Source organism: Corythoichthys intestinalis, chromosome 4 (genome assembly GCF_030265065.1).
Source record: "Corythoichthys intestinalis isolate RoL2023-P3 chromosome 4, ASM3026506v1, whole genome shotgun sequence".
Classification (NCBI taxonomy): domain Eukaryota; kingdom Metazoa; phylum Chordata; class Actinopteri; order Syngnathiformes; family Syngnathidae; genus Corythoichthys; species Corythoichthys intestinalis.
Genome location: NC_080398.1, coordinates 5,522,220 through 5,539,778, shown reverse-complemented (window position 1 = coordinate 5,539,778; position 17,559 = coordinate 5,522,220). Strand labels below are relative to the sequence as shown.

The 17,559-nt window shown below is 41.1% G+C and overlaps 1 protein-coding gene across 2 annotated transcripts in view; it reads left to right on the top strand.

Moving 5' to 3' along the window:
* smarcc1a (SWI/SNF related, matrix associated, actin dependent regulator of chromatin, subfamily c, member 1a) overlaps positions 1-17,559 on the top strand; it is a 64,943-nt gene that overhangs the window by 24,656 nt on the left and 22,728 nt on the right. For both annotated transcript variants that reach the window (XM_057833901.1, XM_057833900.1), the window contains exons 11-21: positions 132-262; positions 342-401; positions 3,018-3,055; positions 5,069-5,190; positions 5,259-5,330; positions 5,430-5,543; positions 10,355-10,508; positions 10,572-10,679; positions 12,973-13,032; positions 13,109-13,367; positions 13,441-13,602. In XM_057833901.1, the coding sequence (XP_057689884.1) occupies positions 132-262; positions 342-401; positions 3,018-3,055; positions 5,069-5,190; positions 5,259-5,330; positions 5,430-5,543; positions 10,355-10,508; positions 10,572-10,679; positions 12,973-13,032; positions 13,109-13,367; positions 13,441-13,602 (1,280 nt within the window). The remainder of the gene's footprint in view (positions 1-131; positions 263-341; positions 402-3,017; positions 3,056-5,068; positions 5,191-5,258; positions 5,331-5,429; positions 5,544-10,354; positions 10,509-10,571; positions 10,680-12,972; positions 13,033-13,108; positions 13,368-13,440; positions 13,603-17,559) is intronic.

The window sequence follows — 17,559 nt, the reverse complement described above, 5'->3', positions numbered from 1 at the left end:
TCAAAGAATTTAAATAAGTTTATCACTAGTATACTTTAACGGCAGCCAGTAGGTTGAAAAAAAAACACATTTAACATGATGAATACTTAGCAACACATCTGGAGAAACTTGACATCAATATCCTACTTCAGGAACCAGGGTCATTATTGGAAGCGGCGAGGCCACCGCGGGGAAGAGGACGACACGGAGGACGATGCCTCCAAAGACCCGGACGACTCGTCTGCTGGCGCTAGTGTCGAAGAGGGAAGCGCTTCCAAAAACTGTACGTGCTTGCTAACACGCAGTGAGGTTCTTTGCGCGCTCATGTCCACGTCCTAACTTGTTGTACCGTATCCGCTCAGCTCATTCAAAGAAGGACTCCGAGGGAACGCCACTCAAAGGAGACAACGGAGCAGACTTGGGTATGTATTAAGGTCTCACGGTACTGGTATAGTCCCGCGGTACTACAGTTTTTAATGAAACTATACCAGCATTTATAAGCAAACAGTACTTTAATTTCATTTTTTGAAATGGTAAAGCAGGGCCTGTCTCTTTAAGCACAGCGAGGCAAAAGTGTGTGTGACGTATTTTGATTGTTGTCCTATCGCGGCCGCCTCTTTTACGCTCATTGGCCGAGAAAGAGAGCCTGCTACGTTGTGTTTGAATGAATGAAGTATTTGACATGGAGCCCTGCCCTCAACATGTATGAAAAGTGTGGATTCAAAACTCTCCCAGTTTTTATTTGGCACCGATTGACCACGGAAAACCGAAAATACAGTGCCCTCCATAATTGTTGGATTTATAATAATTGTGTTTTTTAGCTTCTAATTTATATATATATATATATATTTTTTTTTAAATAATATGGGGCCTTAATGGAAAAAAAAGAGGAAAAATCCAACCTTCAATACAAGTGCATTTATTCAGTGGGGAAAAAATCCCACATAAAGAAATAATTATTTGACATCAAATAATGTGTGTCACAATTATTAGCACCCTTGGTGTTAATACTTTGTACAACCCTCTTTTGCCCACAAAACAAGGTCTGGGGACTGAGATGGCCATGGGAGGAGCTTGATTTTGTGTCTGGTGAACCATTTCTGTGTAGATTTGGCCATATGTTTAGGGTCATTGTCTTGCTGAAAGACCCAGTGACGACCCATCTTCAGCTTTCGGGCAGAGGGCAACAGATTTTGATTTAAAATGTCCTGGTATTTCAAAGCATTCATGATGCCATGCACCCTAACAAGGTTCCCAGGGCCTTTGGAAGCGAAACAGTGTCACTGACCCACCCCCATACTTCACAGTGGGTATGAGGTGCTTTTCAGCATGCGCATCTTTCGTGGCACGCCAGACCCACTTAGAGTGTTTGTTGCCAAAAAGCTCAATCTTGGTCTCATCTGACCAAAGCACACGGTCCCAGTTGAAGCCCCAATAACGCTTGGCGAACTCCAGACGTTTGCGTTTATGATTGTGAGTGAGGAAAGGTTTTCGCCGTGCATGCCTCCCAAACAGCTTGTTGGCGTGTAGACAGCACCTCATACCCACTGTGAAGTATGGGGGTGGGTCAGTGATGCTGTGGGGCTGTTTCGCTTCCAAAGGCCCTGGGAACCTTATTAGGGTGCATGGCATCATGAATGCTTTGAAATACCAGGACATTTTAAATCAAAATCTGTTGCTCTCTGCCCGAAAGCTGAAGATGGGTCGTCACTGGGTCTTTCAGCAAGACAATGACCCTAAACATATGGCCAAATCTACACAGAAATGGTTCACCAGACACAAAATCAAGCTCATCCCATGGCCATCTCAGTCCCCAGACCTCAACCCCATTGAAAACCTGTGGGGTGAGCTGAAGAGGAGAGGACCCAGGTCTCTGGATGATTTAGAGAGATTCTGCAAAGAGGAATGGCTGAAGATCGCTCTTTCTGTCTTTTCCCATCTTGTGAAACATTATAGGAGAGGATTAGGTGCTGTTTTGTTGGCAAAAGGGGCTTGTACAAAGTATTAACACCAGGGGTGCTAATAATTGTGACACACATTATTTGGTGTCAAATAATTATTTCTTTATGTAGGATTTTTTTCCCCACTGAATAAATGCACTTGTATTGAAGGTTGGATTTTTCCTCTTTTTTCCATTAAGGTCCCATATTATTTAGAAGAAGAAAAATATTAGAAGCTAAAAAATACTTAATTATTATAAATCCAATAATTATGGAGGGCACTGTATATTATCGGTTATCATATCGGTATCGTCCTTAAGGAACAGGAAGTTATCGATATCGGTATCGGTTTCAAAAAATGGATATCATGCACCCCTATTATTGTTCATGATGATCATTATTACAGATATTATCAGCCGGGCCGATATTTGGATATTTTGACGTATATCTGTATCGGCCTTTTTTTTTAATCCGACTGGCTAATATGAAATAAAATCCATTTAAAACTGGGTTATTTCGGCTCAGACACAGCCCCGCCTCTCTCACCTGCCTGCTGTCTCCTGCATGAGTATTCACCCTGTCCTCTGATCGGTTAAATGGTGGGAAACGTTCACTACAGTGTTTACTTACTTCAAATTGTGTGTAAAGTGACGGATGACGGTCACGTACATGTGAAATCGTGTTGGAGGTGTTGCCCCCCTGGCAACCACACTGCACAAGCATGTCTTGCACGTTGGCTGTCCTTCCTCCTCTAAGCTGAGGCCGTCTGTTTCCTTTCAGTAGCCATACTAGTGACTTTGTCTTTTTTGAGGGGGGAAAAGCTCAGGTGTAGTGACAGCGACAGCAGTGTCACCGACAGACCAAAAACCGTAGGTTGAGCGATGCTGCTCCAAGCCATTTCTTGCTGCATTTTTGGGACATAAAAAAATCTACGGTGTGACTGAAAATTTTAGTGGTTTTGAAACCGAGACGTTTTCATACCACGGTAAACCTTGAAACCGGTAACCGGCACATACCTATATGTATGGAACACAGTTACGTCACTTGATGAGATGATAATTATGTTGTGATGTCATTTGTGCTGCTTTCTCCCCACAGATGATATGGAGGACGACTCTGTGCTGTCTGGCGGAAAGGTAAGATGTTTTCCATAATTGGGGTGGGTAGTAACGCGTTACATTTACTTAAATCAGTTTGCTGCCACCCTCATACTTCAAATAATTTGGACGTCTACTCGTGATACTCATTATTCACAGCTGTGTATTAGCTGTATTGTAGAGTATCGTAGAATGATTTCCTGACCTTTACTATTGTGCATTGACAACTCACAACTTTTCTAAATACTCATCTGAAATTACAACCAGTGACATCAGCAGCGAACAAATGCTATGCTAGGACACGACAATTCAGGTCAAGCACACGCCATAAAGAACTTAAACGTTATGTCAATGTCAATATTAAGGTCGTTTTCACAGGCTTAAACCAGAATTATATTCTTTAACTTGAAATACCGTTCTGTGGATTTTTCACCCGAACTCGGCGTCAACGCAGTCAGGCACACACTTGCTACAGGAGAACCAATGTGATTTACAAAAAAAGCGTGTAAAGGAACAATTTGTATTTGACGTGCTCCTTCAAGCGAATTCTGGCAAATAGTGCATAAGTATTGAGCTATGTATATTCATTTAAACATTCAAAATTATACAAATTGTAAATTGTATGTTTTTAAAAAAAACAATCTCATTTGCAGGGCATGGCGGCTTTTATTGTGGTGTGGCTGTGTGCCACAATCTTTTTCAAGTAGGGGAAACCCTGCATGTGTCGACAATGGTCGTACCACTATATATTAAGATCATTGTTATCGTGAGGGTTGTATCGCAAAATTGTATCGTTTCATGAGCTACCCAGTGGTTCCTACCCTATAGACCCTACCCACCGACATCACAAAATCACGTGCTCACTGTATGGTTCCGCCCACTTGTCCGTCATTTTGTGTCTGTATTATCAATGGTCTCAATTGATCGAGCAATTTATAATGCATTTCATGGAAGACCCGGTGCTTTCGGATGCCGTAAACTCACTTGATGCGTTGCATAAAAGGCGTTATGTGGAAAAGCTTCAGTTTATCCATTCGCCAGATCCATATTTGATGCCTAAATCGATGTTTTTCGACCCGCTGTCTCCGCCGTATTTGCCTGACATCTGCTAGCTACCCTGAACTGTACAACTATCTTGTCCACACAAAATCAGCCTATTCTCACGGAAGTTTGAAAAACTTTAAGAGCTTGGAGGCTTATAAATACTTCGTTGCTGGTTGGGTGAAACAGGTCCTCGTCCACGAAAATTCGGCAGGAATCTATCTTGTGCTTGGAAAGGTGAGTTACGAAATTTTCAATTCAAAATCTTTTGTTATTGCTAACATCCACTGTCAAGTCTAATGTATTTCATGTCGTTTGTCAATGGAGTTAGGGCTTTTAATGTTTATATGGTTTAGCGATAGCACTCACTACATACATACGTGTATGTTGTCGGCGATTAGCCTAGCAATGATCTTAATTGTGGTTGTCATCCCAAAACCCTCTAAATATATATTAAATGCATCTTACCAGATATAAAATGACTGCTACATAATCTGTGGTAATCGTTTGGAGCCCAGTTTTCTCGTCGAATCGCAGCAGCCCATCTCGCTCTCTTCTCTCCGGGTCTCTCGGAATCCAGTAGAACTTCAAGTCTCTCCGTCTATCTTCTCTGTTATTGCAACCGACCGCCACACACGCCTTCACCATTTTGATTATTAATGTTAACGAGCAGAAAAACACGTCGTAAATAGGAGGAATGTACGTAGTCGTAACAGGTAAACATGATGTGTTGACGGACAATTGGGCGGCACCCGTCAGGAGGAAGGAGTTGTGACGTCACGTGGGTAGGGTCTATAGGAATGAGTCTTACAAACTAGTTATACTTAAGTACCACTAGGTGGCAACAAAGCACTACAAATAAAGACGGGCAATCGGTGGACATGGCAGCAAATTGAATGTGTTGTTTTTCATTATACAAAATAGTCATGACGCTACTCTGGAGCAAATTCATTTCGTGTCTTGAGGTACCACTGTACACTGATCTCACGAAATGATCACTTTTGCATTCAGGAGGACGAAGACCAGAACAAAGCCGAAATCAGCCGCCTGATGGATGCGGGCGAGGACAACGTAACGGAGCAGACGCACCATATCATCATCCCCAGCTACAGCGCCTGGTTTGACTACAACTGGTGAGTCGGTGAGAAATGTCAAGACTTTTGGAACTCAAAAAGGTCAAGCCGGCGCTCTCCCTTTCCAGCATCCACGAAATCGAGAGGAGAGCCCTGCCAGAGTTCTTCAACGGGAAGAACAAGTCCAAAACACCAGAAATGTGAGTGTCTTAAAACATGAAGTCAAGAAAGGACAATTGATTGTTCATTTTGGAATACAAGTTTAAATGTTTTGGGAATAACTTTTACCTCTAAAACAGATACTTGGCCTACCGCAACTTCATGATCGACACTTACCGCCTCAACCCTCAAGAGTACCTCACCTCCACCTCCTGCCGCAGGAACCTGACGGGGGACGTGTGCGCCATCATGAGGTCAGTATCTGCTTTGTAAAAGAAAAGTACTGAACCTGCATTGACAACCAGTCCTCCCAGTTGAAATGAAATGGACGTCTGTCGTTGTCAATGGCAGGCAACGAGTTAAATACGATGAAGTAATAATTAAATTGAACCATGAACCAAGACTTGTAGTTCTTAAAGTATAAATGTTAGTATGAGTTATAATAATTTTACTATTTAAACCCCTTTTGATGTTTTTGTTTTTATAAATTAGTTTAACTAGTTGGTCGCCATTGTTGTTGACGCCACAATGCACTGTGGGCGGTGATGTTATCGTCAATTATCAGAGTATGACACTAGCGACATAAACATGTCATCTGTTCAGCTTTTTCAATTTGAATCCGAGAGAAACATTAATGAGCAGGACAGCACTGTCGATGTTTCACAAAACGAGCAGCAAAAGCAAAATGAACAGGTAAGACGGGATGAGATGAGAGTAGAACAAAATCGGTGTCTGCCAAAATGTCCTACACCGGCGAAACGTGCTACAAGAGGCGAATTTGACACCCGAAGTACTACCGTGCGCTTTCTGCTTGTTTTGTTTGGATGCATACAGGCAGAACTTAATAAAAATGCCTTAAGAAAATGCTTAAACATAGTAATAACAAAAAAGGGTGGTTTAAATACGTTAACAGGTCAACAATCTGTTTTAAAGCTACCACATGAAAACACAATGCTTAAAATTATGAGAGAGAAACACATGCAAAAGTATTTTGAGGTTAAAAAAAGACTCAATATAAACACAAATAGTAAGTTCTCGCAGCTTTTAACCGATGTGCGCATGTGTAGACGTCTCGCCGCGTAGAAAGAATTGCGGAACATCAGTGTGTTCATGTGGCAAGTTCTTCTACTCACAGTGTCACCGCATGCAGGTAGCGTTCAAGACCACACTGCTTAGTAGTTAACACCACAAGGACCATGTTCTATTTTATTCTACATCGATAGTATTTGTATTGTTTATCAATCTAAAGGCTGCAATCAGTAACAAGTAGAGCTGGGAATCAATTCCAAAATTGTTCAAAAATACTCTCAGGCTAAACCACACTACTATTTCAGTATCAAGTTAACATATAGCAGTAAAAAATAGAGGTGTGCAAAATTTCCGATTCTTAGATTTTTCGCGATTCGGCCGTGGAAGATTCGAGAACGATTCACAAACATCCAAATTCCGATTATTGAAATATGCCAAGTAAAGCGGAAGTACAACACACTCAGCGCGCCGCGCGGTCAATGAGCAACGGAGCGAGAGTAGCTAAACATCATGCTTCTCATTACCCGGCCCCTCAGGTAATGCCAATGCTCAACTCACGGCTCTAGCTCAACTCATGCCACGAGATAAAAAAACACAACAAAATACCTGACTGCTGCTGAAAAGCTGCTACAAAAGTACGTCATCCACATAATGTTACGGTAGATATCATTTATATAGGACTAGATGCACCATTAATTCGGTAGCGTGAGCAGCACATCTACAAAAAGCTAGATGCGGACGTAGTAAATGGCCGCCATCTTAAAGCAGTACACTTCGCTGCAAGGCTGTTGTAGCGAACCTTCCAAGCAAACCTAATGAACTTTTTATCTAAAATACTCCTAAATCGGTAAAATATTGACTTGAATCTATCTTTAAAATAGTTTTAAAACTTTCACATGTCGAAAGTAGACAAAAGGGAAATTATGGATTAACGGGAGCAATTTTAACAACTTTAACGGTTGATTCACAACATTAAATTAATTGAATGTAGTTTAAAGCTGCTGATACAGAATGGGGACTGGAGTTTTTTATTTACTGTTATATTTGTATATTTGTTTACTGCTATATGTTAACTTGATACTGAAATAGTAGTTTGGTTTAGCCTGAGAGTATTTTTGAACAATTTTGGAACTAATGTACAAAACATTTAAAAAAAAAAAAAAGGGGGGGGGGGGTGCATCAATAATCGTTTTAGAATCGAATCGGAGCATCTGAATCATAATCGAATCGTTAGGTGCCCAAAGATTCCCAGCTCTAGTAAACAAATATACAAAAATAACAGTAAATAAAAAAACTCCAGTCCCCATTCTGTATCAGCAGCTTTAAACTACATTCAATTAATTTAATGTTGTGAATCAACCGTTAAAGTTGTTAAAATTGCTCCCGTTATTCCATAATTTCCCTTTTGTCTACTTTCGACATGTGAAATTTTTAAAACTATTGTAAAGATAGATTCAAGTCAATATTTTACCGATTTAGGAGTATTTTAGATAAAAAGTTAATTAGGTCGCTCAGAAGGTTCGCTACAACAGTGCTTGTAGGGAAGTGTACTGATTTAAGATGGCAGCCGATTACTAACGCCCGCATCTAGCTTTTTGTAGATATGCTGCTCACGCTACCGAATCAATAGGGCATCTAGTCCTATGTAAATGATATCTACCGTAACGTTATGTGGATTTACTTTGTAGCAGCTTTTCGGCAGCAGTCAGGTATGTTGTTGTGTTTTTTTTATCTCGTGGCATGAGTCGAGCTAGAGCCGTGAGTTGAGCATTGGCATTACCCGGGGGCCGGGTAATGAGAAGCATGATGTTTAGCTATTCTCACTCCGTTCTTCCTCATTGCATGCCGAAGACCGCGCGGCGCGATGAGTGTGTTGTACTTCCGCTTTACTTGGCATATTTCAATAATCGGAATTTGGATGTTTGTGAATCGTTCTCGAATCTTCCACGGCCGGATCGCGAAAAATCTAAGAATCGGAAATTTTGCACACCTCTAGTAACGAGTCCTCAGAGGAAAACCAACAAATCTGTTATGGTCTGCGAATGCGGAAGCAGGCAAGCAAGCAAACAACAATAACAGAGGGATTGTGTAAAAGGGTTTATTGAACACACAAAAACACGCGATCGCTAAAAGGGAGACAAAAACAGTCCATGACGGTAGGTCAGGATCAATTTAAAAAAAAAAAAAAAAAAAAAAGGGGGGAGGGAGGGAAAAACCGGTATGAGATGCAGACGAACAAAAAAACCAAGGCAAGGATGCAACCACAAACAGCAGAAAGTCAATATCTTGGCAAGCCGCCTAGGATCAGTTTAAAGACACAGCTTATGAGTTGGAATTGGATGCAGGTCCCTCAGCTCTGTAACAAATCAATCTGACCAGCAGCAGAATGAGACAAGATCATGCGAGTCGTCAAACTAGCTTCGCTAGTATAGAGCAGGGGTCCCCAACGACAGGGCCGCGGACCGTTACCGGGCCGCGCAGAAATAATAAATAATTTATTAACGAATGCATTCTGGCCAATTGGCTTTGGCCTGTGCCGCTTAACACACCAATATCCCTGTCTACTCTAGATATACAACTACAGGATAGGAGGTCGTCATAGAAATACATTGATTGGGCTGTTAGCACAAAATCTCGTTTTGTATATCTATGCGCGCTTGGACTCGATAATAACGTGTGACGTAGGTCGTCGCCACTCACATTTCTTCCCGGAAATAATTAGCCCCCACACTAGAATGACGGAATAAGACTTCTTTGGACAGACTTTTTATGGGGAAAAGGGAACCTGACGAGCCAGAAGATGTGCCTACAACCTCGAAGAAAACAAAATTTATGCTACTTCCCAATCACTAAAGACCCACGAACTGCGAAGGAGTGAATTCGTGACCCGTATCTGAATAAATAGAGTGATTCGAGCATGTCTGTGGAACAGGAATATCAGCTTGTAAAGATCGCAAATCACGGCGACTTAAACGTACATTTGAGACAACAACTCTACCGAAGTTCTGGATTAAAGTCATTTCGGAATATCCTGACATCGCTAGGAGCGCGCTGAAAACTGCTACGATTTCCAACATCGTGTATTTGTGATGCTAGCTTCTCTCTCTCCCATCTCGGGACCATCTCGTCTCAACGAAACGAACTCAGGCCTCCCACTGATTCAGTGGGTGAGTTGTATTTTTTCCCTGCACTTAACACGACGGGGCTAAAAACAAATGCTATTTTATATTTGCTGTATTTTTCTGCCGTACATTGCCGGTGTTCTGACAAAGTTGGCATACGTTAAAAAGGACCGCGAATGCAGCGATTCCTAAGTACACACTACAAACTTTCTTTAAAGAAAGGAATATTAACTTACGTTTGCCATGTTAGGCGCACACAACAACTGCACATAGCCCTCTCACTTAACTACTTCGCCGTGTCGTTAAGCGTTAATTTACGCCATTTCCGTGTTGCACATGTATGTTTGTGATGTAAATAGTTTTTTGGCACCATTGGATAACATTGAGAGTCCAACTGAATATAAAAGAGGGTTTTTTTTCACCGCCACAAAAGCTTTGGGAGCAAAATTTTATAAGGGTGCAAAATTTGACAGGACACCGGTCTGTGAAAAAAAAAGACCCAAATCACACCGGTCCGTGGTGCAAAAAAGGTTGGGGACCCCTGGTGTAGAGCATAGCTATTCTACCAGTCCAGCCCAACCGCGTCATCACCCCCAGCGTGCATTACACGCATAAATCCCGGTGCCCTCCGTAGGTCAAAACATGTACTAATTATTATAGATTTTTGAATCAATGGCAATATTTTATGTGTTTCTGATAACATATTTTCGTAAAAGAGAACAATTGTGGCTAATTAGAGCCTACAAGTCTTTGAGTCTGTAGTTCCCTTTTAAAAAATGTACTTTAAAGTGATATTGAGCCCATAAACGGAGTGTATTTGTTTTTTGTTTTTTCCATTTAAATGCTTTTAAGTTTACTTGAGTGATATTTTAATGTAACAGTTTACTCTTCCCACCTCTGGTTGTCACTTGCAGGGTCCACGCCTTCTTGGAGCAATGGGGCTTAGTCAACTACCAGGTGGACTCAGACAGCAGACCTTTGCCCATGGGCCCCCCGCCCACACCCCACTTTACCGTACTGGCCGACACGCCCTCTGGCCTGATGCCCCTCAACCACAGACCTCCGCCGGTAAGAGTGTCAAGCGGTTGGCACGCGGCGACGTGATGTCTCACGCGGCTTCTTGTTTCACAGATTCCTCCTCCGCAGCAGATGCCCAATTTCTCAGACAAGTTGAAAGACAAAGCCATCGACCTCCAGAACTTTGGCCTCCGCACAGACCAGTACAAAAAGAACTCAAAGGTATGAGATGGCTAATTGTCTTTATTTTTCAGATTATGAGTCGCCAAAAAATGCCTCCTGACTAAGAAAAAACATAGCATATTTTTGTATTTTCGACCATAAGTTTTTAAAGGCAAAGTTTCAGTTGCGGGTGCAGTCATCTTCTTCTAGTTTTAGTTAAAAATTACAAAAAATCTTTCCCAAATCAATGGGAAATGTTGCAAAATCAACAGGAAGTGGCAAAAAATCAACAGCAAATAACTTGAAATGGCCAAAAAGTTACCTCATTGGCTCCTATTGACAGCCTTAGACGTCTAATCCGTTTCAACTGGGAATGTTCATTCACTCCCAACTAGGGATGTCCCGATCCAGGTTTTTGCACTTCCGATCCGATACCGATATTGTTTTGCACTTCCAATCCGATACCGATACTGGCCGATACCGATACCGACCTATCTGAGCATGTGTTAAAGTTTAAAGTTATTTAGCCTCCTTACTTAGTTGTCAGACTCATGTTGAAAAAGGTTTTAGTACTCTTGATAACAACTAACTAGCTGAATTAGGTGAGTTTGAATAACACACAACGGTTGGTAACAAGAAACTGACCTGTTTATTCCGTGACAAACACAAAACATTATAAATAACAAACAGAAATGGCATAGTCAGTCAGTAAAACGTGCAAATAATATTGTAAACAGTCTTAAAAAAGCCAAACACACCAACAACCTCAGTGGAAAATCCCAAATCCCCCAAGCTATTAGATGCTTTTAATGTTTCGTGCATTAGTTACAAAATTGTATAAAAAGCCTCTCAGGTTTAAATAAACGACTATTTCAGTATCAAGTTAACATTTTAAAACGGTAAATAAAATACACAAGTCCCCATTCTGTATCTTCAGCAATGAATCAACTGTTAAAGTTAAAATTGCTCCCGTTATTCCATAATTTCCCTTCTGTCTGAAAGTTTTAAAACTGTTTTGAAGATAGATTCAAGTCAAGATTTTGCCGATTTAGGAGTATTTTAGATAAAAAGTTAATTAGGTTCGCTTGGAAGGTTCACAACAGCCTACTAGGGAAGTCTTCTGCTTTAAGATGGCGGCTGTTTACTAACGCATCTGGTTTTCAATACTTCAATGTTGCTAACGTAGTGGAGTCTGTCGTGTAGCATCTGGTTCTATATACATATGATATCTATTATCTCCAGTAAAACGACGTTGATGTAGTTTGTTGCGGCTCTCAGCAGAAGTCAGGTATTCTTGTGTTTTTTTATCCAGCGGCATGAGTTGAGCTAAAGCCGTGAGTTGAGCATTGGCATTACCCGGGTCTTAGGACAAGTTATGTTTACTTTCAGGACACAATGCGGTCAGTTTCTCATTGCGTCCCGAAGACAGCGCTGTGTATTAGTTCCGCTTTACTTGACAGATTTCAGTAATCGGAATTTGGATGTTTGTGAATCGTTCTCGAATCTTCAGCGGCCGAATCGCGTGTTGGATGGTGCGTCTTTACTCACGTGAGATAATGGGTCGTCATCCAGAATGAATTCTTCGGCAATGACTCTTGTTATTCCAAGGGCTTTGGGACTGTTGAGTGCCAGTTTGTCACGCATAGCAAAAGTTTCTGCCAGTGTCAGTTGCGTAGGACCTTTCTTTTTGTCTTCGGTTTTCTTAACATACTCCTCATATTGTTTGTGGTGGTATTTCGCTAGATGCTTGATTAGGTTGGTTGTATTAAAACTTCTTACAGCTTTACAACTACGCTTGACTTTATCGTGGCATATGTTGCTCTCTGCCTCTTCGTCTTTGTCGTCTTTTAAGGTGAAATGATCCCACACAGCTGACTTTTTACCGATAAAGTCCCTCGGTAAATTGGAAGACGGTAGTGTGTTGAAGGTGTGCCGTAAAATGCGGACCGGATTTTAGGGAAACCGAAGCAAAAACTGGAATGGATTATGTAAATCGGTGCGCTGGAAAACCCGGACCGGACTTTAAAAAAAAAAAAAAAAAAAACTGGATGGGAAGTCTGGATCGGAATTTTTCCCGCGTTCCGATCCTATACCGATGTGCATTTTTTTGCCCATATCAGCGTCCGAGCCGATATTTGGATCGGATCGGGACATCTCTAGCAACAACCGGTGGGGGAGTGTTGAGCCTTGCATCTGCAAGTGAGGGATTTCTCCATGTATTTTCGGGACATAAAAAAAATAGCTAATATCGTAGCAACGGTAAGACGGAAAAATATTTATAGTCCGATTAATACCTAGCATGAAGACCAGTATCCAGCTTTTGTTGAATTTGTGTGTCTTCTGCTGCTTTCAGGGTAAATCTGTGGTGTCCACTCGAGAATGGACTGAACAGGAGACGCTACTCCTGCTGGAGGTGAATCCCTCACAATTTTTTGGAAGGTTTCTCCATGAGGAACACCGAGCAAATATCATTCTTTCCTCCACGACAGGCTCTGGAGATGTACAAAGACGACTGGAACAAAGTGTCGGAGCACGTAGGCTCGCGCACGCAAGACGAGTGCATCCTGCACTTCCTGCGCCTACCCATTGAGGATCCCTACTTGGAGAGCTCGGAGACGTCGCTGGGCCCGCTAGCCTACCAGCCCATTCCCTTCAGCCAGTCCGGGAACCCCGTCATGAGCACGGTAGCCTTCCTGGCCTCCGTGGTGGACCCCAGGGTGGCGTCCGCCGCTGCCAGGGCAGCGCTCGGTAACTGCAATTTACACGTGTTAAAAATGAAGGTCAGGAAAAACCTGTTGTGTAACCAATGGGTTTTGTGCAGAGGAGTTCTCACGCGTGCGTGAAGAAGTCCCCGCCGAACTGGTGGAGGCTCACGTGAAGAAGGTACAAGAGGCGGCCAGGAACACGGGCAAGGTAGACCCCGCCTTTGGACTGGAAAGCAGCGGGATTGCCGGTACCGCCCCAGAGGAACCCGAAAAAACAGGTGAGTCACGTGATGCAGGGGTGTCGAAGTGACAGGTCGGGGGCCGAATCCAACCCGCCACGACGCATTTGTTTGGCCTGAAAAAAAAGATTTTTTTTGCATTAAAAATTAAATCTCAGTCATCCAAAAATCAAATGGAATATTATTATTAGGGTTGTTCCGATCATGTTTTTTGGCTCCCGATCCGATCCCGATCGTTTTAGTTTGAGTATCTGCCGATCCCAATATTTCCCGGTCCGATTGCTTTTTTTTTGCTCCCGATTACATTCCAATCATTCCCGATAATTTTTCCAGATCATATACATTTTGGCAATGCATTAAGAAAAAAATGAATAAAACTCGGACGACTATATACATTCAACATACAGTGCACAAGTACTGTATTTGTTTATTTTGACAATAAATCCTCAAGATGGCATTTACATTATTAACATTCTTTCTGTGAGAGGGATCCACGGATAGAAAGACTTGTGACTTTGTATATTGTGGACTAAATATTAAAGTTGCACCGATACCAGTATCGGCAGGGGGCGCCGATCCGGCCCGAATTGGTGGTATCGGTATCGACGAGTACCAACATTGAGGGCGCCGATACCATCTACTGGCATCACTTGAACGCAAATGTACTGTCCTCCCCGTCGTGACCTAACTTCCCAAATCCCGATGCATGACATCTGTATGTCTTTGCCTTGAAATTACCAAACGAAATTAACTCCTTCGTCTTCAATTTTAAGGATGTAAACTGCAACGCATATCCGCAATGTTACGCTGCTTATCTAACATGGCATTCACAAACGATTAGAATGCGTAAGCTAACGCCTGCTATTATGGCGCCGATGGGATCAGAAAGCTTAAAACCGTGGGAGACTAAGCAAACTCATGGTTTCATGATGAACAATGAGTGGCAAATTAAGAGCACCGTACTTCAAACTCGTCCTGTTTATGAAAGTCAATTGTCATATGTGTTGTGCAGTAATGAGCAGAAGTGACTTACACTCAAGCGGCGCAGCGCGCACACTAAATATCATCAAATAGCAACCTAGATGTCCTATCTTAGATCCCATGCTAACTCTCGCGGGCACACGCTAGATATCATCAAATAGCAACCTAGATGTGCTACATTAGATCCCATCCATTAGCTGCGTGAGCCCAGAGCAATGCGTAGTCCATATACTACATTGATGAATTAGAAACCGCCATGACTGAATGGAAGTTAAGCAGGCCAAATCAATCCATACCAGTGACTGTAGATAATGCTGCAAATACTGTTAATTCAGTTCATGTTACAGATGGACTCGGACCACAAATAGGATGTTTTGATTAGATGGTAAATATAGCTGCTAAGAGAGCTGCAGCAATCAACAGTGTGCCCAACTCTCCAAACAGTGAAGATTGTTCTCAGCACTTATATACAAAATTTCTTCAGATCAGTAAGAAGTAAGCACATAAATATTATGCACTAAAATGCTTGTTTATATGTTATTTTTGCTTGTTAGCAAATAAAAAAAAGATAATAATAACAGTTGTATTTTCTGCTTTAGAGCATTAAATGTATTGAATTGTATCGATAATCGTACTGAACCATGACTTAACTGTATTATTGCATCCCTTATACGTACATATATACATATATATATATATATATATATATATATATATATATTTTTGCTAACAGAGTGGTATCGGAATGGTATCGGTATCTGCCGATACTGCACAGCCAGGTATCTGTATCGGTATCTGGCCCAAAAAAATGGTATCGGTGCAACACTACTAAATATTGCCATCTAGTGTATTTGTTGAGCTTTCAGTAAATGATACCGCGGCCATCCCAAATGCATGATGGGCAGTGGAACCATGACTGTGCGCAGTGCTACCAATTGGTATATCTTCTCTGCGTTGGGAAATAATTTAAGGTGTTAAGACAAAGATCAATTGCCACCTTGCTTCCCCACATTGCTTCCCATGATATTTCTAATCATAGGGAGAGGGATTGCAAGGTTTTAGCCAATTGAAGAAAGGCTCCAAAGGTTGCCAAAATTCACTGTACTCATTTTGCGCTGCCTTTTATCTCCATATATAGGTAAAATGGCGTCATTACAGATTGAGCACGACAATGAGTGAGAGGGTCGTGCAGCGCATATATTATTAGCGTTGAATATTTTAACGTGACACATTTTTTGATAAATTAATTGCCGCCGTTACAGGATATTTTTGATAACCCTACCTTAAGCCTAAATTAGAGGCTCTGGATGAGTGTAACATATTATGTCTGTAACGTTAGATACAATTAGAAAACGATTTAATTAAAAAATATATATATTAAAAAAAAAGACATGGCCGATATTTTTTTGCCGATTCCGATATTTTGAAAATGAAGTGATCGATCCCGATCAGTCGGGACATCTCTAATTGTTATTATTAACATATAATGGCTAATTATAATGTGATCATTCAACTGGATGCTGTAATAATGATGAATTTAACAACTTGCAGGTTTTGCAAATAAACATTCTAGGGATGTTCTGGTCCAATCACGTGATAAGAAATCGAGCCGATCGCGCCATTTTTCAGATGATCGGAATCGAATGAAAATGATTGGGGTTTTTGATTTTAAAAAATGAGTTTTTCTGCTTCATGGTCGTACATCCTCGCACTCTCCCTCCTGCTGCTTTTCTTGGTCAGCAGGCAGCTAGAGTTTGCTACTTCAAGTTAACAATGAATGACAGGTTAGTGCTCTGATCTGGCGAGTGAAGGATCTGTAGCTCTACGATCATAGGCACAGATGTGTCAGTCATCATTTTGTCAATCTACGTTGTCTAGAGACCGCGTAAGCGTCAAAGCGTGAGTGAATTTGAGTGGAGTCACTCATATGAATTACATGAATGTTATGAAGTGTGATTAAAAGTATGGCATATATTGTAATGTTTTTTTCCAACATCATTCAGGCCTTATTTTATTTATTTATTTTTTTACTTTTTAATGGCTAAGATTTATTCGAGATCTTAAGATCTTTCTATAAGATCTTTTCGTAAAAGTAAAACCAACAAAACATTGTTTTAGGGCTGCAGCTGTCGATTATTTTAGTAGTCGTTTAGTCAATGACCCATTAGTTCAGTGCTTCTCAATTATTTTCTGTCACGCCCCCCCAAGGAAGACGTAAATGTTTCGCGCCCCCCCAAACTCTCTGCCGCCACTGTAAATAGTATCATTTGTCTATAAAATTACTATTATAAATACGCATCTGCCTAACATTGTGTCCTTTTTTTCTAATAAAGAAAAAAAGTAACATAGATCAACTTATAATAAAGTATAACTTTATTATAAACATTGTTTTGTTTGTAACAGAGAAGACTTGATGTGCATCAATTTGCCTGAATTAAAAAAAAAAAAAAAAAATCACATCCAAACTAAAAAATACACTCAAGGTACATTTTTGACCATTTGATACAGAAAAATAAAATGTAATAAAATCAGTAAATAATACCAAATTAAAATTGATTAGAAACATTCACTCATGAGGACAATGTGCCAAAAAATTTGACCGAAAAAACAAATCTGAATTAAAAGGGGGGGGGGGAGGGGGAGTGTCCTTGGACAGGACAGTTTTTATTTTTGCTGCTCACAGTATTTACCTCCTTTGCAATGATGTGGAGTTATTTTTCAATTAGCATGCTAACAATGCTCACTGGCTTACTGATATAACACTGACAAAGCAGGACGATTGTTGGCAATATTCGGCACGTTTTCACTGAAAAAATCAAGCGGCTTAACAATGAGATTGGGGTCTAATGTCTTTAAGTGGCGTCTTAATTGATTTGGCTTCTTGCTGTCTGCTATAATTATTTTTAGACACAGTAAACAGTGGTCTTTCATCATCACCCACTGTATTAAAAGTCAAAGCTAAAAGGCATACGGCACGAAAAAAGCGCATTCACGACGGCCGAGGTAGAACCGTAG